Source organism: Camponotus vicinus, unplaced genomic scaffold (genome assembly GCF_025532165.1).
Source record: "Camponotus vicinus isolate PSW18456_S1 unplaced genomic scaffold, iyCamVici1.0 SCAF_2, whole genome shotgun sequence".
Taxonomy (NCBI): domain Eukaryota; kingdom Metazoa; phylum Arthropoda; class Insecta; order Hymenoptera; family Formicidae; genus Camponotus; species Camponotus vicinus.
The window spans coordinates 1,369,792-1,397,341 of NW_028141956.1; the positions used below are offsets into that span (position 1 = coordinate 1,369,792).

The window sequence follows — 27,550 nt, forward strand, 5'->3', positions numbered from 1 at the left end:
TTGCTCGGGAGGATTTAGTCTTTTCCATGTGTCTGCGATTCTATTATTTTCAATGCAACCATGTATTAAATATTTCGCGTGGATAATTCTTTTCTTCCTCAACCTCTTCTTCTCGATCATCTTTTACGTGAGTCGAAACGATTAAAGAAAACTAGATGACACGAATTACCCGACAGTGATTCTGGAATAATTCTGAATAGACGACGAGGCAACTGAATTTCGTGATTTTGCGATGCACATCTGTGGAGCTACATCATGAATATGTAAAGCGATTGTAAGCTGTCACGTCATATCACATGCCCTCAAAATATCTTCTCCCCGCCACTCGACTCCCTTTCCAACAGATTCCCCGGTTACGAATACTTTAAATGACACCTCCGTTCTTTCCCCGCGAATAAAAAAATTATTCGTTGATAATAATACATGTTAAAAAATTACTCGTTGATAATTATCGTCGTCAACATCGTCGCCGTCGACCTGTAATGTCTTTTAATTAAAAGCACCGGGTGCGTTCATTGACTTTGTAATAATCCATTCGCGACGTTCACAGGAAATACCAAGACATTTATGTCCTCGTAAAATATTTCTCAATCCTTCGCGGAAACGTTAACGAGTGCAATATCTGTCTCTTTACATTAAGAGACATTTTATAGATAAAAAGAAAGGAAAAAAACCTACAGTCTCTCGTCTTCTCTCGTTGTCGTCTTTTAAAACTATTCGCGTCAAGTATCCCTTGTTTCTTTACGGATAAAAAATGGTATTCTTTCTACGCACATTCTTACACGGTCCTATTATTGCGGTAAGTTCTATTATCCCTGTTTCTTTTTCTACATAAACAGGTCCTTTGAATACGAAATGTGTTTGCGAACGCACGTTCAGGAGAATGACACGGGATGAGATCCACCTGCCGATCTGTAATTCATAGATGTGCACTCGGGGGGTTAAGGTCTTTGTAAAATTTCGCAGATTTCCCGGGAATACGTACGTGATCCTGAATGAATGAACGTGAACCTTATCAGTACCGATGGAGCGTCGCGAACGGAAAAGTTACGATCTAGAGTATGAAAGGAGATTTCTCGTGGCGCGAATCACTTACGTATTCGCACGATTTTCATAATACGTTGAGTGGCTTCCGCCAGAGAGAAACATTAGTATTCGGTGATACACTCGCTCTCCCGCCCGAAAATTGCGAGTAATTCTGTTCGCGTTGGCTATGCGATTTACGCGATGCGTAAATGCGAGGAATTATCTTGTGAAAATATGTATTATGCGGTACTTAAAAAAGTCTGCACACATATATATATTTCTCCCTTTCATATTATTTCACATACGCACACATACGTAATTAAAGAAAATCAACAAAAATATTCTCTTTAAAAATGAAAATATTTTCCTACACAACATTTATTAATCTTTATGTAACATTTTCATGCAAACAACGTCCTTAATTTTACATCTAATAATGATTCAACAAATTTCAGTCTGTAATTTCCAGAAAAAATTTACACATCTTTGCGTTGAAAATAATCTTCTATTCAAATAACCGAAAAATGTATTAATGAGAAAAAAGTTCATAAATTAATCATAATTATTCACATTTTTGGGACCGGAGGGCAAATTTATTTTATCAAACTTCCTTTGTCAAAATTATTCAATATACTATAAAAATTGCGCGAATGTTGTACCTAAACAAACGCTGGAAATAATTCTGAAAAAAATTTCATCAAGCAATGTTAAATATATATATAATTAACATTAGTTAAATATGTATATAATTAATATTACTTCTTTTTGATACATCATTTATATAATGAGTTGAAAATATTTATCAGGTGCAAACCCAAAGAGTCTAGCCCAAGTGCGTTAATGCGTTAAACGATCTTCGTGAAACTCGACTATCCTATGCCAGCTTGAAAGAAGCCCGGTCGCTCGTAAATAATTCCATGTAGAACGAGCCGGCGGATTTTCAGAAACACCAAAGTCAAAGGTCCGTAAAAGGGCCGTCGGTATATCCTAGAAACCGGGGCCGTCTCCCCCCGGTGTCTGCCAAAGGATAAACTACCCCTTCTTACTGACTTCTACGGGCGATATATAATATCCGGATCTCTCTGCATTTGGTTCCTGGCGAAAGTTGCCACATAAATTTATACTCCCGGCTAGGCCGCGGAAAAATCGTAACTTTCCGACCGTGCTCGTACTTTTTTGTCCCCGACGACGCGGCCAACTTCGTACCAGCGTACGTTCCTCGACTGTCTTCCGGCCACGTACCACCTCTTCCCTTTATCCTCGTTTTGAAAATCCTCACGTGAATTATCGCGCCGTATAGCGTAAAACGCGCGCTCGTGCGAAATCACCATTGTTTCGTGCCCTGCGCGCGACGAGGATCAAATTTTTCGCCATCGAGAACTGGTCGAGCAAAAATTTTAAACATTAATAAAGAAAATACATGGCTTGAGTAAATTAAAATATTTCCCAGTGTGATTAATTGATATGATATTTGTAGAATGTTTCGTGATATCTATAATTATAAACTTTGTTTTAAATGCAATAATTTTATTCATCATTCTTAGCCACAATAATACGTCAATATGTCTTAAATAAGACATCTATAATTATAACTGTTTTAAATGCAATAATTTTATTCATCATTCTTAGCCTCAATAATATGTCAATAACTTTTAAACAAGACATTTGCGGACATGTCTCTAGAGGAATTTTCTTATTTTTGAGACCCTAAATTGATACTTTAAAAAATATATGTTTAATTCTAAAACATTTTGTGTATATGTATGTTTATGTGTGTGTATAATATTTTTTTTATATGTAAAATATTACTCGAATAATTTATACATCGGAATTTCAAATGAAGGAGAATAAGACAATAATTTATCCGCTATATCCGTTACATCTGCTGTATCTGATTGATAAAAGCTGATAAATTTTGCTTTACGTTTAAATCGCATGTTTCGACGTAATCGATATATAACATATGTTGTAAATTGATGAGAATATTTTGCTCCTGCGAGATTCGATAAAGGGAATTAATATTTAGTATCCAATCAAATAAAAATTGTAACAGCCAATAGTGTAGCGTGCCATCCCTGCGCGATTTATTTGACATGTAAAAAGATTCCGTTATATTTTGATATCGAAATAATTTCGATAATGGGACATATGTTTCGATAAGAGAAAAAGAGAGAAATTTTATTCATGATATTTACAGATTCCATACGATTTTATAAAAATAATGATTCTTAATGCATTTTTAATTTCGAACTTCTCGTTCATTTCTCCTGTCTTTCTCGAACAAAAGTCAAAGAAGTGTAACTAAGTACCATAACGAGTTAATTAAGTCACTTGGTAACCTTAGTAAATTCGGAACTTGCATTTAAAGGTCGTTCGTCTGCGTTCTCTTGTAGCAAATGATAGAAGTATACTAAAGTTTGATAATTAACTCTGAACTTTGAACAATGCTTGACAATATGAAGTACCGACTTTAATTCCATCACCATAGAGATGATTATTGCCGACGACTGTGTAGAGCAATTATATCGATAACGGCCGGAAAGCGTTAATAAACATTTTATTCCCGCAACTTTTTAGAGATAAAAAAATTGTTAGAAATAAAGAAATTAAAAATGAAAAATCGCAAAAAATAATATTCCCAACATTAATGATAGCGATCGATAATCGGATATATTGAAAGAGAGAATAGATATTTTCTATAATATAATCGTTCACCCTTGCGCGCGATTCATATCGCAGATTATCGACAAAACGATCCGCGCGAGCGCGACCGGAAATCGCCCCTAATCTTTGCCGAACGTATTATTTCGAGATAAAGCCGCGCGATTATTATAGGGCATATTTTCTCATGGATCCAATTTCAGCGAAGGAACCGCGAGTGCGCTTGAACCCTACGGCGTGGCAAGGTAATCGTATAATTTCCAACTTTTCCCCTCGGCGTTTTCTCGTGGCTTTTGTTCTCCGCATGCGCCCTCCGCATTTCTTTGATGCCGGACCCGCTCACGCCACTTCGAAGTACAAGGCGGTCTCGGGATATCTTCTTTTTTTTTTATTTTTTTCCTCTCTTTCTCCCACATCCGCCGTAGAATTAGGAAACATTCCGCGGTGTTTGGGGCGCGCGCACTCCGCGTGGATTTGCATTCTCGAAATATAATTCCTCGAGGGCGGCGAGGGTTTATTGTGCCGACATAAATACTACCCGTCAGACGATTCGCGTAAACGAGCGCCGGCGGTCTCAGGTACACAGGCAATAACCCTGCGCCGAGTGCATCCACGCGTACATTCAAATCTCTTGTTTACGTTGTTTCGAAATCTTGGCGCAAGATTCACGATTACACCAAGTGAACGCGGCAAAAGTTTCTCGGTACTCGAGGTAATCCCCCCGAAAATAAGTTTGCGAGTTGCGCCTGTTCACGGAGATGACTCTGTACACGCGGTACGCGTTACATTCTGAATCACGTTTATTACAGCCGCATACATTCTTTCACAAGTACGTGCGAGGATGAAAGAAATGATAAATCGCGCGTAATCGGGGGTTTTAAGATTGACGGTAAAGATTGCGAGCTCGGGAGACGTAACGCTTTGTCTCCGGTAACGAGAGAGAAATGTAACGATTGCAAAATGCAGAGGAAGAAATTACTCGTCGAACGAGACAGTCATCGGAGATGGTCGGAGAGTGCTATTCTCCATTCTCGTATCCTCGGCTCGGTGATTTCTCATTTTTTCGCAAACTTATTTCACTGTCGAGGGCGATGCGTCAATAGCGGATAGCTCGCGATCGACGTACTCGATGCTCTCATCCGTCATGTCGATGCTTTTTTTTGAGATCGTCCGCGGTGGAACAGGGGATGGCAAGTCCAACGAGTCCGTATAATACTTTTATATCGAGAGACCTCCGTCCATAAATCTATCGAAAGGTGCTTCTCGCGATCCGGGTCGCGTGCGTGCGTGCGTGCGAGCGTACGTATAAATTGTGCGGCGTGAAAATCGCGCTGTCGAGGACTTGGCTATTGTCTGCGGCGCCTGGTTCCCTTTATTTTGTCGTTTCGAGAGAACGCTCGTCGTCCGTTTCCTGGACGAAAGGGAATCGAGAGAGAGAACGCGCGTCCACTCGTATCTCGATATTGTCCGCGCCGTCTATTGCGCTCGTCCTCGGCCGTTTGATGGATCGCGACACGAAGTGGCGGCAGTCTGTCTCTCCTTTTAGTTGCCTTTATCGGCTTGTAATTTACGGATCGCGCGTCTCGCAACCTGGAAGACAAACTGCAGCGAGAGACGGCGACAATAGACAATAGTACGCAACCTGTTTGCTCTCTGGGCATTTAATTCCTTCCTCTCTCTCTTCGACAGAAAATCTAAGAAATCTCATGAAATATTTATTATATTAAAGTTTTTACTTTCTCCCTTTCCAGATTGCATATAATCGTTTGTATAATAATTTCCGTATAGTATACATCTTCTCTTCGTATTAATAATTCTCGTATAGTAATTTCGAATGCTTATACAAAGTGACGTCGTGTCTAAAAGGCAATGCCTTTCTCGCGAATAATTTCGTAGAGTGGTCGCCGAGAAAAAGTGGGGAAAAAGAAGCAAAAAGCGAGTAAAGGGTGAAGAGTAAAAGAGCGGAGATTTAAAAAGAGGGAGAGAGAGAAAGAGGGAAATAGAGAATGACTCGAAGATGCTCTCGAGGCCGGCCTTTCCAAGCCAGACGCGACGATTTCCGGATGATTATTCTCTCCGTGGCTCGGTTTTTCGCGAAGGGTACCTATTACGTGCCCATAAGCCCGCTGAGACGCTTGAAAAGAGGCCTGCCTGCACGAGGTTAAGATCAAAGGAAGTGGCTCGAAGCGACTGCGGAAAGCCGGCTGCTGCCGCTGGCCGTTGAAGCGACGAGACGGTTGGGACCGAACGAAGCAATGCTTTCGAGGGACAGCTTTAGCTGAGAGAAAAGACACGTTGGACCGTTCTATAATTAACGTTTGCCAGTCCACAAACCAATAGAGATGAATTAAGATAAGGCTACCGACGTGTCTTAATGAAATACTGACGATAGAAACTGTCTTTCATTCAAAAGAAGAGATTGATAATCCAATATCTTGTAAATTTCTGCATAATTGTATCCGTTTAATGAAATATCATCCTTTAGGTAAATTTATTTGAAAGTGCAGGAACAAAAGTGCATCTTTCTGATATAATAATTGAATTAATAAACTATTGCAGATATTTCTGTAATATGATATTGGAAAGTAAAAATTAAGAGATTGATTATTTGTCTGAATTGTCTGCAAGAAAAAATACTGCAAACTCTAATCTAATTTTAGTATTAAAGAGAATATAAAATTAGTATTATTGGAATATATATTCATATAGAGTGAATAATCAATATTATTATATTATCATATTCTCTCTTTTGAAACCTTGCTAAACTTTAGTTTAACCTATTTTTTTATTAATAATATAAAAATTAAATAATAATAATTGACGTAAATCAAAGTAATAATTTCGAGTGTCTTTTATCTTACACATATAAATTTTAATTTTTGGATAAAGAGGAAATAGTATTTTGCAAATTTTCCTTTTCAATAATAAAATTAACAATGTTGAATATTTCATAACACGAGATTAAATAAAATTGTAAAATAGCGCAAAGAATTTAAACAGTTGGAATATTTTTGAAGCAAATATTCTCAGTGCTTCTTTGATCGGAAATCAAAAGAGAAATCTTCTTTGATGGCGAGATTGCTCGAAAAAGCGTGGCGGGACTTTTAACTCTTGAACATCGGAAAGACTCCGATATGCCGTTGGTAGAAAAGGAAAGAGTCTGAATGGAAAGATAGAATCTGGATCGAACTCTATTTTTATAGATGCTTGAGCGTGTTTCCAGTATATGAGATGTTACGACATTTTGACGCGAATGATCGATTATATATATCAACTTTTTATTTTTCAATGTATCATATTATCGAAATATCCAATAGTTTGTTAACTTAACTGTTATAAAAGAAAAATGCATATATTTCCGAATACATACTTTTAAATAAATTTAAATCTTAAGGTGAGATTCTTCAAGTTGGGGGATATACCTTAGTTGCCTAGAAGTTTACAATAGGATAAATGCAAAAGACTAGAGTCGAACTCTCGCTGGTAGTAGTCTCTGTATGTACGCACAAGCAACCCTTAAAATTCTCCCCACTCCTTCCCCTTGGGTGGAAAAACCCCGAAGGTTACATACGCCTTTGTTCGCGCATCGACCCTTATCGAAGGCGCCGCGCGAACTGCGCTCGTTTCATCGATCTCCCTTCCGGTAAGTAAAGAAATGTCCGCTATTGTTTGCGAAGGGATCGCACCGTTATCGTTGCCTAAGAAAAAGTAATATCGCGAGTTTGAAGAACGGAGGAAAAAAAAAGTTTGCGCGTAAATTCGCCGGTCCCGCGGCGACATTTTCCTTTTTCTTTCCGGATCAGATATGGAATCACCCTGCGTGCGCGATGCGTCGGACTATATCGAAAATAGAAGGGCGTTATCGTCCCTTTACAAGCATCGTAGGCGGAGTGATTTTCGCCAGGAGATATAAAATCCTATATAAGTTTGTCGAGTATGAAAATTTGCAATGTATTTAACATAAATATTTTTGTATCGATTTATATTTCATAATAATTTACATTTTATTATAATTTATTTTCATTTATTATTTAATGTACATATATTTTATATCATCAAATGTCAATATCATCAAATATATATAATTTAATGTATATATATTTTATATATATTTATATTTTATTATATAATTTATTTTCATAATTTATTTATTTAATTATTATTAATTATAATTTGTCAATATATAAATTTTATTATAATTAATCTTTCACTTATATTTTATAGCAATTTATAACAAACTTTTCCTTCATCATATTGACATATACATATTGTTTATTTCGCATGATTATATACTAATTCGGAAAAAAAAATTAATATTTCGGGCCACGTTTACGTGCGAGTGCGTATGATTGATTCTTTTATCTATCAAAATCAATAAAAAAGAGATCAGTCCGAATTTCCTTTTGCTATTACAATCTGACAATAACACAAGCCAGAAAGACAGAAGGAAACGCGACCTTCGCGATATATATCTTGTCGAGATAAATCACAGCCGGTGACGTCGGAGTTTCGATTATACTCGTGGCTCGATTAATATCGCCTATGTGGGACCGGCGAAATTTTGTCTAGAGAGTAATCACCTGCCAGCGGCACCGTTCGTGAGCGACGGTTTGTAAAACACCTCCGTGAAGTTTGCGAACGCAAACGCGCGGTATGTATGCGCGCCACTGCCGCGTTGGTCGAAGCCCAACCGTCGGAGGGATGCTTTATAGCTCGTCGCGAGGGGCAGAGACGAGGGGAAAAGGAGGGGAAGAGAGAGCGAAAAGAGCGAATCAGCGAAAACAGGCTATCGAGGAATGAGAGCCGCTGATGCGCACCGGTCCTCGCGTATCGCGTCGGGATATCCTGCAATAAAACCGAACGATGGGACGCGAGGGGGTGGGGGATATCGAAGAGAGAGAGAGAAAGCATCGAAAATAATTACCGGCGATCCGATATACACCCCGGGCTCTATCGCGTAAGCGGCGAGAGACTCTCGACCAGCCGCGGCTGCGGCGACGATATAACCGGCAAAAACCCAACGTTCATAATCGACGTTCTCGTCGGTGCGCCCTGCTCCACCCCCTCCTCCATCGTTGCGGCTTACGATGGTGGTGCGCTGCGGCAAGTGGCGTCGGCGATAAGGGACGTATGTCGCTTAAGTACCGAGTGGTTTCCGCGGTAAGCGACGCGTTCCCGGCCGCAAGACTCGCGGAACGATCTCTTGAAACCCTCTCGACGAGATACGCGCGTCTATTAATTCGTTGCCGTTTCGAAATATAGGGTAGTCGTGCTTTTTTTTTTTTTTTTTTTTTTTTTGACGCGATGACTCGCGAATGGAAATTATTGTATCGCGCGCCGAGAGAACGTGACTCCTGCGAACGAATCTGGAGGAACGAATCTTTCCTCCCCTCCCGTATGCTAATAATACATCTATCGTATTGCCGCACTGGCAACGGTCCTTGTATAAAACGCCGGTGCCGTGTGTAATCATTCTTTACGGGAACATCGTGTCCATTAAGCGCACCGGCTTCTTCCTCATTTATGCCCGAGACGTTTATCGCGAGCACGCGGCCGTCGTATTTCTTTCCGTATAGCACACTCGAAACGTTGTCCTACGGCTACAGATACATTCCTAAGGCTCATTTAATTTCGTTCACATAGCGCCGTTTATTTCGCCGACGTCGTGTCGCCGACGCCTCGCGACGTTTCCCCTCCCTCCCTCCTTCTCTCCTTCTTTCGCTGGTTCTTTTATCGGTCGTACCGATGGAAAATGTAACCGGGATGGGGGGAGGGGGGCTTTGGAATGGCCCCTCTTCGCACCTGCATCTCGGCAACGCGACGATCCATAATTCCTCGGTCGAGTGCAATTCGGTCGATTCTCTGAATACGTAATTGCCCTTTCCCACCCGGTGTGTCGCACGTTTCTCCGTCGATCTCGCCACTCCTTCCCGCCCCTATCTTTTTCTTTTCGCACCCTCGCTTCTCCGCCGCTGGCGCGACGCCTGGTATCCCTGATGTATTATCGATATTATATCGCAAAAGTGCTGCCCTGACCTCAATATCTCGCTGATGAATAGATACCTTAATATCGCAAGACGCAAAGTGGCTTTTTAGTGACTGCGAAAATTGTTCAAATACAAAAAGGGCGTCGAATAATAATTTATTATGTGACGTTTCAATCGTGCGTTGTAATTTATTTTTGTGATCCATGTGTATATGGTATTTGAAAATTAAATATCCTAGCTTAAAATATAAATTGTATTTATCACAGAGATTAAATCGCTCTATACGGTTATCGCATAATAACAGTAGGTTGAGAGGAACGTCATCGCTCTTTGATAAAGGGCAACTCGTTTCTCGGCATTAAAAGTCGTCCCTCCGCGACTGCCGTATATCAGGACGAGCCAGGCTCTCGTAGTTAGTAGTTCGTAAATAACGGGGTTACGAGCATAAAGATTGAAAATCCACCGGGGAATCGTTCGTTATTAGTTGCCGGCGCGATACGCACGGCCCGTCCGCTCAGAAGACTATGAAGCTGCGTGTATCTTAGGATTAATCATCACGCTCATCTCCTCGGGCGTGAAGACGATTTGCATAATTACCAGGATTAGGGCGGAATAGACGGGAATCAATTGTCGACGCCGACCTTACGCGAAAGTACGTACATTGTACATATATATCACATAATTCCGACGTAATATGCGTATTATGTAAAGGAGAATTTACTCGGCGACGACAAGTTGTTTAATGAACATATCGTTATTCTCTCTCTGCGTTAAAGAAAAAAACTATCGATTGCATAAATGGAGATAAATCTTTTATAAAAATGATAAACACTAATAAATATTAAATGTAAAAATGTGATACACACAAATAAGTATTAAATGTAAAAATGTGATACAAATAAATATTAAATGTAAAAATTGTACAAATAATTCTTCGGCCTCAAGAATGTAATTTTTTGATAGTAATTTGTAAAAAAGTTTGACGTTTTAAAGCAAAGTATGCGCTCGCATAAACATTAATATCGACAATTACGCTCCTACGGAATATCCATAGAGGTTCGTAAATATCGAGTTACGGGCGTGTAAAGACCATGATTCCTCGAGGGATTGTTCGTTATTAGCAGCCAACGCGATATCGGGTTGTTCCATGCAACGAAACATTGTGAAGCTCTCTCAAATTATGCGCGGTTCCGTTCGTACGTTTTCATGCCTAGTTATCCACCATATATACTCCAATGATGTAAAATTTTCTATACGTAGAGCGAAATGAACAAAAAAAAAAAAAAAAAGATTACATAACAGCAATTTTGTCTCTCTAGGAATTTATCTCGCAACTCGCTCGTGATTTTAATGTAATAAATGATGACACGTTAAAAATGGACTTTTTGAAAAGTCGCACAATCTCTTTTTTCTGCAAAAAGCTTTTAGAAATGATTGTAGATTTGAATATAAAATACATGTGTGTCTGAATATAAAATTAAATATAAAGTACAGATGCAGTGGCCAGCATTAAGGAGAAATAGTCATTCCGTCATTCCGAATAGCCAGCCTTGTTCGCAAAGCAATTGTTGCAATTTCTGGCTGCCAGTGGGAATAGTATCCTTAGATTTCGGTGAAACAATTCGCATAGGATTCCACGCGATAGGAACTCCCGGATTGCCGCAGTGCCCCCGTGCCGGTCCGTAAACTTCGCGCACTTGCGGGGAAATAAAGACCGCAGATATCTCGCGTGGGAATCGTTCGTTATTAGCCGGCAGGCAATAAGTTTCCCTTATTGCCGCGTAAACGATGCACTCGGTGGCTGCGCGAGAGCGGCCGCAAAGGGAGAGTTTAAGGGCGGCGCTTGAGAGAGAGAGAGAGAGAAAGAGAGAGCATGATAAAAAAACGAGAAGCGAACGAGAAAAAGAGAGAGAAGGAGAGGAGCGATTGGAGTAGGTAGGTAATATACAGACACCATTTTTAAAGTTAAGCATCGCCATGCAACGCGATTTAAATGGAGATGGACGAGGTCCCATTCGCGGAGGTGGACCGGATCGTGCGCATCCTCCCCGCCATTTCCTCCCCCATCGCTCTCTTCTCGTTGTCTATTTTAGAGAGAAGACCGGCTTGAATCTCACTTGAAACACGCGGGAGACGAAATTTAATTCGTCCGATATCCTTATTTTCGACAGGCGTGTCGATTCGCGTGTATTATTAATCCGCGATAAACCGTGATAAATGCATCCAATAGCTTTCCTCCCTTTTATCCGCTTTTTGTCCCGATCGTGATATATATATAGATATATATTCGCTGCCGCGTTTCACAGAATCCCATTCCGCCGATCTGACTATTTCTCATCCAGCTCGTGCAGCCCTCGGAAGACAGCAATGGCTCTCCGCTCGGTCGTAACAACCCTCTGCAGATCCGGTTCATGTAAAGCGCTCGCTCCTCTTTCCCGAGTGATAGGGAAAGCCATTTTATGCACGGGTATTTAAGAGACCGTATCTATCCGCCGAGAATTATATATACATATATATATATATATATATATATATATATATATATATATATATAGTTTAAATTATTCATCGCGATGCAACGCGTATTTCTGCCGCGCGTTAAGCGCTCTTTTCGAAATTTCACCACGTGAAACGCATATAACAGTCGCGATAAATGATTGGGATTTATCGGCTGTACAATCTGGACGCGAGCGCATTTATTTTTTCTGGTTACACCGTCTGTAATAGCTAAATACAGGGCGCGATTTGTCGAGCACATTCGGAACATACATATTTTCGTGTTCAAATGACCGGGGATTTTAATGCGGCCGAGGGATTTAACGGACCGCGCGTCCGCGCATTGCTTTTTATTTATTTGTTTATTTATAGTTATTTCTTTCCCGCCTCTCTCTTCGCTGCAACGCGGCGTGTAAAATCGTGCGTGCAATTATCCGCGCTCTATAAGCGAAATTATGATACATCGAAGCGCACTTTATCGCGTGTAAAAGTGTTTGCGCCTCCCGGATACTCTATCCGGGCGCTCTTACTCAGCGAATTGTCAAAATTTATCGGATGGCCGTATAATTGCACGCAACGCACCGGGCACGCGTGCATTATCCTATACGAGTGACACAGTGACGCGTGATACGCCTGACCAAACGACGACGGGAACAGAATCGACAGGAACACGAGTCCCCTCTTGTATGCGCGAGCAAAACCCGACATTTGCAAACGCTTATTAATTAGTCATTCATCGGACTAATGGCGAGCACCATCGGCCGTTTGCGAGGGAGGGAGAGATGCGCCGCTAATAATTACACGCAATTAGATACTATTAACGGTCAATATGTACACCTTTGTGTGCACTTTGCGGCCTTTGTGATCCTTTAGCGTGTAAATCTACGATAACGCAAATATAAACGGGCCCTTATCTTGCGACATGCGTTACGCTCTCGATGAAACCATCAGAATCATCTCGTGTAATTTATGCGGGGAATAATTACATCAAATCGGAGACGTTCTCTCTCGAGTATTTTTTGTATATTTTATCGCAAACGTGGAGTAAAACTGTCATTTTGTATAAGGGGGAGGATACAGACTCTTGTTTGCAATAAGCAGTACTACATTTCGATCAATTCATGCATTATTACGCGTTCGTCAATAACCAGGGTATAGAGGGTATATAATCTTTCTTTAGTATATCTTCGCGTTCTATAATTTTATCTTGTCATGGACATATCTATAATTATATATACAGAGTGTCCCATGTAAAGTATTATCGGTATTATTTGTCAAAACACAAGCACCTTCTTTTTTGATTAAATATTCGAAAGACATCGTCTTCGATACATCTCACTAGTAATTTCCAATTTTTTTTATACATAATGTGTAAACATTGTTTTTTATTTATTATTATTTATTTATACTATTAACATTATTAATATTAACATTATTTATTTATACCTAACAATTGATCAATGCGCGAATTTACACGTTTGCGACCGCCGTTCATAATTCGTCTGTCGCTTGTCTCGCGCGCGGGACGATGGCACGGCCGATCGGTGGGCTGTCGCGCTGTTTCCGCACGATCCCGAGGGGCGAGGGCGAAAGGACGAGGAAGAGATTCACAATCGGAATGATCTCCGGTGCGTCAACTGACGCGTCGCGCGGCGCCCATCGGTCGCCGCGAGCGCCAGACCGCAGCACTGTCAACGTGCGTAATTAATCCGCATTTCGTGCGGACCCCGACGCATAGCGGCCCGACAGCGGCCTAAGATTTACCGCAATCCAATTTTACACCTGTCCGTCAGGTCCGCGCGACGGCTCGTCTTTCGCTCTGTCCTAACCAACCAACGCCACGCAGTTTGATAATTATCGTCAATCTCGTGTACATTATACAGCGTCCCTACGTAAACGCGCGTCGGTCCCGATTTCCGATCTCGCGAGGGAGGGACCCGGCGGCGTCTTTGATGTGGCGGCGCGCGCGTCCCGAATTTTAATAAAATCTTGGCGATTCCTCGTCTCTTGGGACTATCACTGTACGTCGTAAGTCGATTTGCCGGCTTCAGATGTTTGACTTTGTCCCTTTTACACGTCGGCGATATCGCATCTACTACGATCGTTTCACTCGCTGCCGTAACGCGATTTATATGCCCGATGTAAACGGTATTATAGTCGGCATCTTATGCGAAATCCTAAAACTTTACGTACGTACGCGCGTAACGCGGACACGATATACGGGACGTTAACGATTTTCATCTTCCGTCTGTAACGAGCTTTACATCTGCCGTGCGTGTTGTTCGCTCAAAGCCACTACGTTGGACGTAGCGACTTAATACCGTTCGAAACCAGCAATTTCGCGCAAACGCGCCTTCTTCGCTCGCAAAGTGCCGGCAATTTGGGGATATTCTAGGATGTCTCCAAGCTCATTGTGGGCGAGATCTTTTAGAGCAGTTTTAGTAACCGTTAAACACCAATAACCAACGCTGCGATATATATTAATGTCTGCGAGATGTTTAGAAAAGTTCTTATGCACATATAACTATATCTTTCAATAATTATATTAATATTATATTCAATAATGATATAATTTTATTAATATTATATTATAATTAAATTTTCTTTGAAATTATATTTTTACGAATATTTTTATATTTCAATCAATATATAATATATATTAATAATAAATATACATTTCGGGCCAATAATTTTTCCTCCGATGGTCGCGACTTGTTGGGGGGATATGGATGAAGGGACGCCGTTAAAACAGAAGAGAAGAATTACGAGGCTTTCTATAAAAGTCTCGCAGGCAGGAACGCGCGCGATGTGCATCGAACATTTGAAACACCGGACATAAATTTTTACGGGAAATTTTCTCGCGTATCCCTACGAGAGGGAAGCCGGCGCGCCCGGATTTCCAGCTTAATTCCCGAAGCGCGTACCGTCGCACAATCTGCGATCTTTATTTCGTGCCGTCACATTTCCGCTCACCGGCAGTTTCCGAGACTATTGCCGCGTAGAACGGCACACACGCACACGCACATGTGTAATGGCGTGCTATCGGATTCAACTTTAGGACCCACGTGTCGTATAACTTTTGATTGGCGCGCGCTGCTTTTATTATTCCGGCGATGCCTTCGACAAGTGTCATTCGGAATTCATCTCCGGATTCATCTTACGAGAAAAGGTCGGAAGAATTCGTAAACGTCAATCTTTTAGTCCTAAGGGTTAACGACAAGGTTTCCTTCTCGCGAGGATATTTGATGACAGGAGATGAAATTATAATTAACGATGCTCCAGCAGTTTTTTTGACAGTTTTATCAGGAATTCACTTTATTACATGGACAAATATGCTGCAAAATAAAGGAAATTTGCGACTGTTGTAATAATCCCTTTCTCGTGAAAAGCTATTATTTATCTGTCGGGGACAAACAAGTTATCAATAGCTGCTAGATCGCTCAAGTATTAAAATTTTATCTCTCTCGATATACCATTTCAATTAAAACTTATCGCATTTGCATCTCATCTCCCTATCAGCGATTTACTTGCATAATAGAATTACATCGTTACTGCGGCAGCAGATGTAATAATGACTATCTTACAACCTCAATTCGATGAACGCCAAGGTTTGCAGAAAGATAATATTTGAACTAGGGAAATAGTTGCTATAGACTTTGCGCAACTTTCTTGCATTGTAACGTTCAGTGATGTGTCAATCGGTGCATTCCGTTGACGGAATTCGAGCAAGTGCACATCGCTGAAATGTAATCGTAGCGCGTTAAAACTTAAACGGAACACGGTTTCCGGATATTTGACGAAGCGAAAATGCGAAACACGCGAAAGAATAAACGCGGAAATCGCACAGATTACGCGCGATCTTTTACGCGGTTTGCGGGAAACAAGAAAACGCGTGGAGCAAAAGCCGTTTTACAAACCGCGGCCAAAATAATCCGACGGGCCGCGATTACAAGAACATAGGGGAGATTTCACGCCCCCACCAATGCACAATCAGAGTTTTGACGGGTGCCGTGAATATTCGCGACAGGTGCGACTTGCGCCGCGGGAATCGAATCGTCGAGCATTAATATCGTCAACATATCTTTCATACATTTGCGTCGGAGGAAATAAACGCTTTATTCTCGCGTAGGCAGTATAATTAAAGTGCAGAGTGAGTATTCGAAGCGGTTTAATTAAGTTACAGCGCTTTAGCGATCGAAATAGGATATTTTTTAACAAAATTTTTATTTAAATAAATAGAAAAGCAATACTTTTTTTTATTAAATGTAGATATTTTTAATAATGAAATGTAGATGAAAAATTGCAAAGATGTTGAAGTAGAAGAATAATGATGACGTTCTAAATAGTTACATTATTAATTAGATTATTGATTGATTTAAAGATGCATATTTTTTAAATAGACATTATTTATCTATTTGTTTAAAGAAAAATTTCATATAATTTTAAAGAGTACATTTTTTGATTCGCTCCTACAATAGACTCTTATAATTTCTTAATAATTGCATGCGAAAAATACTTTCACAAAGAATGGTCCCGATTCTTATAAGCTAAAAATGTCGAGCTAACCTTTAAGAAATATTGGCTTTTGATTTTTAATATGCATTGGAATTCTCCTTTATTAAACAAGATACTCTGAAAGAGATATAACGTTTCCTCCCGATTATTCATCCGAATATGAGAGCTGATATTTGCTTTTCTGAAAATACAAAGTTTTATATACGTCACATTTACATTCGATCAATAACTAATCCTTCCTTCGTAGAGCGTATTTTCTACAATTTCAGAAAATTAATTAAAATCTTTTTCATTTCTACGCCTTGTACACTTTTTTATTCTCTCTTTCTTACAATGAGATGGTAAACGCGAAGGCAAATTATATGAAAGTAGCATTTCTCTCTCGGCGAAAATTCTTTAGTACCGGTCGATTATGGGTTGGGGATTTTAATTTGCGAGGAAGAATTTCGACAAAAAGGCGTCGCGCCGTTTCCAGACCTAGATCGCCGCGCCCGATATCGGACGCGGACGACCATTAGACTCGTTCACCCCGGTCGCTTTCGTGCCCAAGGAGCCTCCATCCCCACCTCTCCCAGGGTGAGACGGGTGGTGACGCGGGGGTTGATTTTGCGAGAGACCGCAGAGGCCGGAGGTTCCGCAGGCATTATGTGCGATTCGAATCTCGGTATTATTCTATAATCTATTCCGCGGGCGAGAGATGATAGTGTTGGCGGTGGCGGTTAGGCTCTCGGTTGCATGCTGACCCCGGTGATGGTGGCTCGTTCGACCTGCACGCCAACACGTCTGCCCGCCCACCCGACCGTCATCAATAAGCACCCCCTTTGCACGCGCGCGTGCACACTCCGGTGAGCGAGCATGTCTGTATGCACGTGTGCATCTCTCTCTTTCTCTCTCCCTCTCTCTTGCTCTCTTTGCAAAGAGACGTACTCTGCGTTAAGCCACATCGTGTTACGCTGCAAATTTGTTACACGATATGCAGCTTCCGTATTCGGCCAAATGAACGCATCGTCAGTTTCTTGACCATAGTTAGAGTCTGAGGTAAGAGAACGACGATCCAGTCGCTTTTGTTACCGCTTATTTGCCGCATAATGTCGAGGGTTGAAGATAAAAGAGAGAAAGGGTTTGCTGAAGAAAGGAAGATAAAGAAGCAAAACAGGCGAGATAACGACCTGGACGTGAGATTACGTTGATTTATGGAATTTGTAAGAAATACGGTAGAATGCACACACGTACACATACAGGGTCTCTTAAATTAGCGGCTCGATTTGATATCAGTTTTCATGCTTTTTGCATCAGCGATACATATAAACGCGATCGCGCAGATATTAATATTAATATCGGTTTATTAAACCATTAACCGCATCTATGACCGCGATTTAGAAATTTAGAGTAATTTTCATGGGGGCTTATACTCTCATGCGAGTGGAAACTATGCATTAATTATATAGTTACGATTAATCAGATTTACGAATGTAAATAATAAATCTGATCGGATCTCTGGGCGCACGATAACGCGCCCATAATCTGCGTAAGCGATTGTTGATCGATCGAAAGTTTTATTATCGGAAATTAAAGGATTTTATCGCGGTATCGATTTGCAATAATTGCGCGCTCTATCATCATAATCGTTTGTATTTTTTTTTTTTTTACGAGAGTTCGTGGAGAAATTATACAGGCGGTAGATATCGACGCGGGTAGACACTGCGTCGCGGGTTCTAAATTCTCGAGAGTGCATACAGGGCAGTCGTAGCTTCTGACCTACAACCCCCGGGAGCATGGCCCGGGACCACGACCCCCGGACAGTTTCCACACGCCTCGTAATCCGAGGATGAATCCCCAAGATCCACGGCCTGGTTTCGCCGAAAGGTCTTCCCTCGAGCTCTCGAGCTTCCTGTAACCGAATCCCCGCTCTCCGTCTGGTTCTTTCCGGCATAAATGTAATCGACGAACGATTCTATGACGGAAAGTTTTATATCTCAATTTTGTGATCTCGTGAAACCGCCGAATGGGAGAAATTTTGAATCTGACGCAGAGGAAATCGATAAAATTTTCTCTTATCTTTTTCTCTACATTTTGCACGAATCTTGCGGAGAGAAAAGCGTTATCTTATTCCTCAATATCACAACTGGTGGAGATAAATAATAGAGAATATTAATATACACGCTTCTCTTTCTCATTTTTATATTTTATATTTTAAGTGTAATTCCATTACATTCTTTTTTTGGTACACACATGGACGAATCTTTATATCTTATCGATAAATTTCTTCACGTGCACGTTAATCGTATTTTATTCGACGTAATTACGCGTGAACGTAACTCAAAGAGAATAAACTGCAGGCACTCGATAATTTTGTGTAACTATGATCGACGAAAAAGTGAATATCGCGAGAGAGGCAGGTGCAAGCGAGGTCGATCGATCGCAGCAACGGCATCGACCTCGCGCGAGTCTGACGTCAAAGGTTAATTCGTCGGCTTATGAGACCGTCGCAGAGAGAGAGAGACAGAGAGAGATAGAGGTCAAATCCTGAAGTGCTCGCTCGGATTAAACTCGAGGCAACATCTGAGACAGGAACATCGACTCTTCTTTCTGAATTATTGATAACAAATCTAAAAAAGTCCTATGTCACGCGCGAGATAAAGGTCGGACTATTTCGAAGCGTACGTCAGTCGCGTTTTTTAAAGATTCCAGTCGCATATGTCCGGTTTTTATTAAATTCGCTGCAAATAGCACGTCATAATATATTCCAACACCTTCTCGCGACAATTATAATTATAGCTATCTGATAATAATGGACCGTGCATACAATAATCATAAGTATGAAACGCGGTGAGAATCGATCGTACATTAAATATGGCAGAAAATCGCGGTTATATATATATTTTAAGACGACACGGTTGCTGACACATATTCTCCCCGCAATTTGATTACATTATCAAGAGACACGACAGCATTTCGCGATGAGAATCATTATTTTTATTACTGCTATAACAATTACACGGTCGTCGATTATTTGCACGATGCACGCAATACTCGCGGCAGAAACGTAGGCGCACGCTAGAATGGAACATACACGTTCGAGCGGGCAATTAATTAGATTATTGCCAAACGTAACGTATTGCAGAACCAAAAATTACCGTAATTACTGGCGGGAAAATTGATAATGACGTCCGGGAGGAAACCGCGGCGTTCGATATAATAACCGTTGGCGTTGACGTTGGAAGCGTGTGTTCCTCCGGAGAAATTTCATCGTTAAACGAGCTCAGCGCACGTACGGCCGTTGCCGAGAAAATACGGCCCCGACTACCGTTGCTCGTCCGAATTTATGGCATCGTTCGATTACGCGCGACGCGTTCCGGCTATTCTGCCCGGATCACGATTATAGCGCGTGCACTCTCTCGCACGAGATGCGTCGTCTATATATTTTCTCCTTCGACAACGACGTTTGCGAGGAAACATTAGCGACGCTGCGTCAGTTTGATTATTAATTAGGCAAAGATTGCTTCTTTAAAAAGTGGCTCGCAATTATTTAGCGTCTTGTTACCTCCTTCTTCTCGTCGAGATTAATCTCGGCCAGTTGTATAAATCTCGAGAAACGGAAAAGATCGATATTTCCGTGTTGATCCAAGGCCACCTTTCAAACGAGTACGCAAAGAAAACGTGAAAAGTGCCAAGTGGACTCCTCTCGGCGATTCGCGCAAAGTGGACGGAGGTAAAGCGCGTCGCGATGCTAGCGTAAATATTTGATAACACAGCGATATAGGCGGCGGTCTATCGATGGTGTACGCGATACGAGAGACGGGGGTGGGAAGGAGGGGCGCTTTTGGCCGCGCGCATAGCTCGCATACCGGGCCTTCCTCGCGTGGTATGTTATAATTAGTACTCCCCCTCCCCTCCTCTTCTCCTCGCGCACGCAACATTGATATGTCCACACGGGCCTCGGAATACTTCCCTAATGAGATCGCCCCGATAAACAACGGGTTAAGTGCATCACTCTCCTTCCGATATCTCATCATCCCCAAGGACAACGCGCAAGCCACGGTGTCACGCCCCTTTACGCGTACGTAAAATTGCGGGATGTTTATTGCCGCGACGAAAGAGGACTTCCCTCCTTCCCCGAGCGCGCGATATTAAGGAACCTCAACGCGTGGAATAATCGTAAAAGATGCGAAACGCGCGCGGCTGCGTCAGGATGTGCCATTCGACAAAGTTTTTCAATATGTTCCGCGAACGGAGCTAATTCTCCCCCTTCTTCCTCTTTCTCTCTCTGTCTCTCCTCTCGCCAACGGGATCTTCTCTCGATTTTATTACCTCTCAGAACCTGTGTGTAAACCGGGAGTTTTCGCAGCGACGACGACGCACGAACGAACGAGAATTAAAATTCTAGTTTGCGGAAAATTTTCCGGAAAAATTGCGAGAAGCAGATCATGTAACGTCTATTCAGCGAATCATCGAGATACGATTTTGCGCGATGAAAATAAACGCGCGCTAAACGTATCTCGGCTTCATTTTACTAGCTCGTGCCGCAATAGATTTATATCGCGCATCTCGCATGCACAACATAAACATGTTTTTACACTACGTCCTCTGTCCAGATGTAGAAGCGTCAGCGAAAAATTACTTGCTTTCTCACAAACGCGCAAAATTTTTAACCTCGCACAAAATTTTTAACGTCACCAGACCGCTTAAAACACCCACGGATGCAATTAATGTAAATGCAAAATCGTGCGGGATAATTTTTTTCACAATCTTCTCGGATCGTGATTAAAGGGTCTTTGATCTCCGAGCGGGCGAAAAAAAATCCTGAATCTTCCGTTCGAGATCCGAATAATCATCACGGTACGGTCTTTTATATCTCTGAACGCAAGCGTGTTTTCTGGCTCCTCAATCGCCTCGACTTTCTCTGATCAAAGCGCACAGAACTTGTTAATAATCTAAAATAATATAAAATTAACGGTATCAAGGGGAAAGGAAATGTCGGTCGCGCTCGACTTTCGCGAATTGAGGGACCTGAAATCATATTTTTTCATCCCAATTCCGCGCCGTGAAAAATCCGAGCTATACGAAAGGGTCCCGTGGCGGAAAAAAGTTTCTATATTAGCGACATTCACTCTCATTTGCGCGACAAACGCCGTCGTCATTAGGTGGAGACGCGCGGGAAGGGGAGCAGAGGAAAGGGGAAAGGGGACGCAATTGCGAGTCGTTCCGGGACGAATAGGGTGGACGACGCAAGCTCTCCTTTCTTCCTTCGCCTTCCCTCCGTAATAATCGTTACGTCGGATAATTACCCTAGGAAAACGGCGTGGCTCGTGTATGTGGATAGGTGCACGTGAGATACCGATACCAGCGATATACCTCCAATTATGTTTCATCAGGAGCCTTAATTCGGTACTTTGAACGCTGTAACACCGACGACTCCGGAACGAAATTGCTCGCCGAGCACTTGTATCTTTGGTAAGGCGCGACTTGGGAAATTAAATATCGTCCTTAGCATAGGCATTCGTTCTCCTCCGCGAATGTCGCGTAATTCTTTGGAGGGATATCGCGCGTATCACTTCGGTAATTGTTTTCTCTCGCTCGAGAAAACGCGGCTATTTCGACGCTGGAGCGTGAGGGAAACTTTAAAAACGCAATCTGAATATAACGATTGTGCAACAAATTAAACTTCTGTCTGTTGTAGAACACGTACTTATATTTCATCTTGCGTCGCATTATTTCGAGAACGAAGTAATCTTGGAAAAGTTTAGCCGTAAATATTCGCAAATATTTGTAAAATGAACGGATTTAGAAACGGATGTCGATTATATCATTTTAATGTATTGTACAACGTGGAATCTGACCGCGCGCGATATTTTTACTCGTTTATAGATATACATGTTTTACAGCAAAAAGAGGACGTGTATATATAATAAAGCTTGATACGATATTCTCGTCGGGAAATTTGATAATGATACATCCTAACAACAGTGTACGAATATTGGAGGAGCAACACATCACCGTTATCAATTATACGTCGATAAAGCTGCTAAACTTAATCTCGGAAACATCGAGCAGTTTCGATCACCAAATCGCCCCTTACGCTCGTCGATTGAAATTTATTGACGCGCCATAATTACACGCCACGGAAATTGATTGTACAGCGTTCTGATTTTCATTAGGCGTGCACGCGCGTTTAAGCATTGTGCAAAATTCGTTTAAAATTCGCGTTTAAAATCGAGATAACCATGAAGGGAGAATTCATGTTTCGCGAATGTCCGAAGAGAGCGACGCTTACAAATAATATGACATTAGTATTAGATAATTTGTAATAATTTGTTGATAATTTTCAAGGAAAAAATCAAGCAACGCTATTCTTTTTTGCGAAATACAATATTTGAATCGAAATCTAGAGAAAGAATTATTCTCATATATTCTTTTTTAAATGGAATGGATATTTTAAAATGTTATAATATTACAATTTATGTTTTGTATACGTAAGATACATTTGTAACAATAGAGATGTACAGCAAGATGAATACAAGTATATGTTTAATAAACAAAAAGAAGTTAATATATGTTGAATATGTAGAGAAGAAATATAAGTTAAATAAATATTTAAATTTGATCAAGAGTTCTGTTTATTTCTTCTGGATTTATCATATTTTAAGAATAAAGATGTATAATATGCACATAAGTCTGAATAATTTGAATACTAATACGAAATTTCACTGCTATAATTGATAACACATAAAATAGAAAAGAGCAAAGTGTCGGTATTTTTAATGAAGATCAGCGAAATATTCATTGATCTTTGGAGAAATCTTGTTACTGCTTTAATTAGTGACACTTTTATTGAACTCAGTTTAAAAGAGGTGTTTATTAAAAAAAATAGAGAGAGAGAGAGAGAGAGAGAGAAAGAGAATATCCTCCTCAATTTTTCAACTCTCTCTTCCTTCATTATGGAGCGACGGTTGATTGCATTCGATTGTAAATCAGGGAAAAGGAACGCGTCCATAAGCAATCGAAGAATATCGCGAATCCTCTCTTTTTCGCGATCGAATTAAAAAATGAGGAAAATACAAAGAGCTCGCGTACACGAGCGGAGAGCAGAGATCGATTCGGGAAAAATGCAGCGATACTGAATACGTATGTATTTGTTGCCGCGAACGGGTTAAGCATTCCCGATCTCTATTTGCGTTTCGTTCGGAACGCATTGTTTGTCTTCAATTCGCGAGGATCGAAAAATATCGGGGAGGCATACGGGTTAATGGCAGCGCAGACCGCGGTGCGATTCACGTTTCGAAATGCGCCCTCTCCCTCTCCCTCCTTTCCTCCCTCCCGACAAATAAAATACGATGGCATCAATAATACCGCTTTTAATCGAGCGAATTTTCCACGTTGTTAAACTTCTTTTCTGCTCGCCACCTAAGTATTATGTAAGCAGACCCAACTGTAAAATCTGGGAATTATACTTGTAACGCTACGCGCGCAAATATTTCTCTCTCCTTTCGTCTCTGTGGACAAACGGAAGAAAAGGAGATTGTACGCGAAGGGATGTTCCGTGTAATAATTCGAGAACCGTTTATTCGTAAGGGAGAACACATCGGGGATATGGAATGCGAAGAGGAATTTCGGTCGGAGGCGTCGCGGCGAGCGAGCACGAGGTGATGTACGTTTAATAACGGAAGGCGAGTTGAATTCGCACCCGTTTTGCTGTAGTAATGGAAAAGAGCGCCGTGCGGGCCGGTTTTACGACATATTAGTCGCGAAAATCGTAGATTCTTGGAGCGCCCGACATTTTTTCGCGACACGGGAATCGTACCGTACGCGTCGTCGGTAAGACGATAAATCGAAGCGCGGATTCTTGGTCCTCGGATTGGCGCCTATTTCGACGATTGTCGTGATGAATCGCGCAATATATAAAAACTTAAAAATAAATTAATTATTTCATTCAGGGAGATGATATAATAGACGCTATAATAGACGATATAAATTACATTGAGCTTTTGTTGCGATTATCACAAATAATACTTCAGAGATATGCAAACATGAGCGTCTCCTTTTAATTTCTAGTTTATTTAATCAATCAATATTTCTAAAAAATATATATAAATAGAGTAGGATATTTGTCGAAATTTTATTAGGGCCGAATCCCTAAGAGTTATTTCTATCACGTATTTAGTTGAAGTAATAGGGAACGCAATTTCGCAAATTGTTAATTTCAGCGAGATTTCGCGACAAGAAGAAAATTGCAAACTTACGTGTACAGCGGTACTCCGGCTTCGTCTTTAAACCAGAAAACCATATGCAGCATGTCTTCGCCGGGAGGAGTGATGTCGCACGGTAATTCGGCGGGCCTTCCTTCCACGACGCTAATGTTCACCAGTGGAACTGAAAACAGAACATTTAACGATGATCGTCCCGCGCTTATTCTGATTGGAAGCCCGTAGGCTGCGTATTATGCTTAATCTTTGAGCATTTTTCATTTGCATGCTATTTCTTCCTTTGCCAAGCTTGTATAACAGCGAGATTCTTTAATCTCTGATACGCTACGGGGAATATGAATTTTACCAACAGTTTCCCCGAGCGAGCATTTTACAAGGAACGACGCGAAAAAAAAATAAATCGAAAAGCAATACTCGCGTTCGATGCGGAAATATCCGAAACATCGGCGGTTTGCCGGCCGCGACCCGATAGGACGATACGCGAAATCGGATGGCCGATGGGATTAAGAGATTCGGCTTATGAAATTTCGTTTCTCCGCGGACATCCCCGCCGTAGAGCTGGTCGCTCGTCGACCGGAGGCGCAATTCAGACTAGACCGATTCTAGCGCAAGTTGGATAGAGCTCGTTGGTCAGATCGCACACGGGAGGGCCAATTCCTTCCGTAAATTTCCGGTAGGCTATTCCCAAGAAACGAGTTTCCATTCGATTCGGTCGGCTGCCCTCTCGGCTTCTCCGCCCCCGCGTGACGAGCGGGAAAAAGAAAACCGGGATAAGGGTTCCCCCGGTTCGCCGGATTCCCGGGAATCTCCCGGACTCTTTTTGTGTACCGCTGACCGATCGACGCGAGAAAGAAAGCGACCGCGTCTCGCCTCGCCGCTTCCGATTTGTCGCGCGCGAGAACGGAAATCGCCGCCGGCTCCTGATGTCGAAATTCGACGGGGATGAAGCGATCTCTTTTCCCGAAACGAAGGCGACAACAACGAAAAAATCTATCTTCTCGTTTCTACTTCCCTTCGCAATAAAATACATCCCTGTCAATTCTCTCCCTTGTATTTCCGTTCTTAATAAAGATTTTTATTCCTTTTTCTGTCTATATTTATAATATCGAAAAATAAAAGATAAAGCTAAATTATACATCTCTTATTAATATATGATACTAATATAAAAAATATCAAACAAAGTCTCGTCAAACTGTCAGACTCGTAATATCGGGTCGAGATATCTTGTTGCCACTACTAGATACACTAAATGACATTGAGTCACGGAATATCACATCTAGATACGAACAAATTAAGAACGTGTTAATTTTGATATGAGATAGTGTAATAGTATCGAAAGTTAATTCTACCGCTGGTGCAAAATTCTTCTTTTTATAGAGAAATTATTTTTAATACACAAGATCATTTATATTGTAATATCAACTGGACAATATTATTTTCTTATAAATAATAACATGTAATTTTATCTTACATTATAAGAGATGTAATATTATCTTAAAAAATATATATCGAAATATAATAAACTTTTTAATATATATTTAAATAAATCGAACCATGAACTCTCCTTTTACCTTCACCTCTTGCCGATAATCAATACGGTATTTTTAACCGACTACCTACGCGTCTCCTGGATATTTAAGGTGGAATTTTAAAAAACCTTATCAGCGCGCGAGCAAGGGACAAGTATAAAGATTAGCATAGGCTTAGTATTTATTGCATGCCTCCGGCTCCAACGATGGGCATAAATATTGTTTAAGGGCGACTCTTTATCATATAAACGCCCCGACGTATAACGGTACTCATTTGAATTCCTGCTTTTTCTAGGGCATAAAATGGGCTTCGTCGACGCGCAACAAGCCGTTTACTTCCACCCTCCTGGGCTGGTTGTCGGAACCGTTGCTACCACGGTTGCTACCAGCAGCAACGGCAACGCAAACGGAAAACCGCAAGTCGTCGTCGCTACGCATGGAAAATGCAAGAAATTTTCATGTGAATTCGTTACAATTTTATGTATTGTGTACTTCGTGTAACTCACGCTCGATTCAGCGTGGCGTTTTTTGTTCTCATTGTTTAATCGCTCATAAATTCAAGCATTTCGCAGCGTATGACTGGATTTTAGAAAAGGCAGATTTCCAGTGGAAATTAACTTAAATTATATTTGCTTGAGAAGCGGAATTCGTGTAAAACCCATCTTTAAAAACGCAAAAATACTTTTACGCAAAAATTTTACTACTAAAAATTATAAAATGTATAAACAAATTATACAAAAAAAATGTATTATGAATATTATTATATATTAAATTCTTATTATAAGAATATATTCTTGTTAGAAAAATTTGTTGTCATCTTTTTTTTTGTTTTTCACAATATTCTTTATATTGAGCCATATAATTCACTAAAATATTTTTCCAAAAAAAACGTAAAAAATCTTTTTGTATATCATTAATAAATTGATTATGAAAAGCGTTAATTTCAGGCAATATATATTCAAGATGTTGAATGTATCATACGTTTATCATATATTATATATTTAATCTTATATCGCAGTGGAAATTTATGTTTATTCCCATCGATTATATATTTCTGTGTAATTTCTAAGTCGACAGGCACGAAAGCAACTATCTATGGAGTATCGATCGGCCGATGATCGACGCGTATACG

The 27,550-nt window shown here is 40.9% G+C and overlaps 1 protein-coding gene across 3 annotated transcripts in view; it reads right to left on the reverse strand.

Annotated features, from left to right (window-relative positions):
- Positions 1-27,550, reverse strand: part of LOC145967459 (kin of IRRE-like protein 1) — a 372,081-nt gene that overhangs the window by 173,236 nt on the left and 171,295 nt on the right. For all 3 annotated transcript variants that reach the window (XM_083092372.1, XM_083092371.1, XM_083092373.1), the window contains one exon: positions 24,926-25,055. In XM_083092372.1, coding sequence (XP_082948498.1) covers positions 24,926-24,978 — 53 coding nt within the window. In that variant the 5' untranslated portion in view covers positions 24,979-25,055. The remainder of the gene's footprint in view (positions 1-24,925; positions 25,056-27,550) is intronic.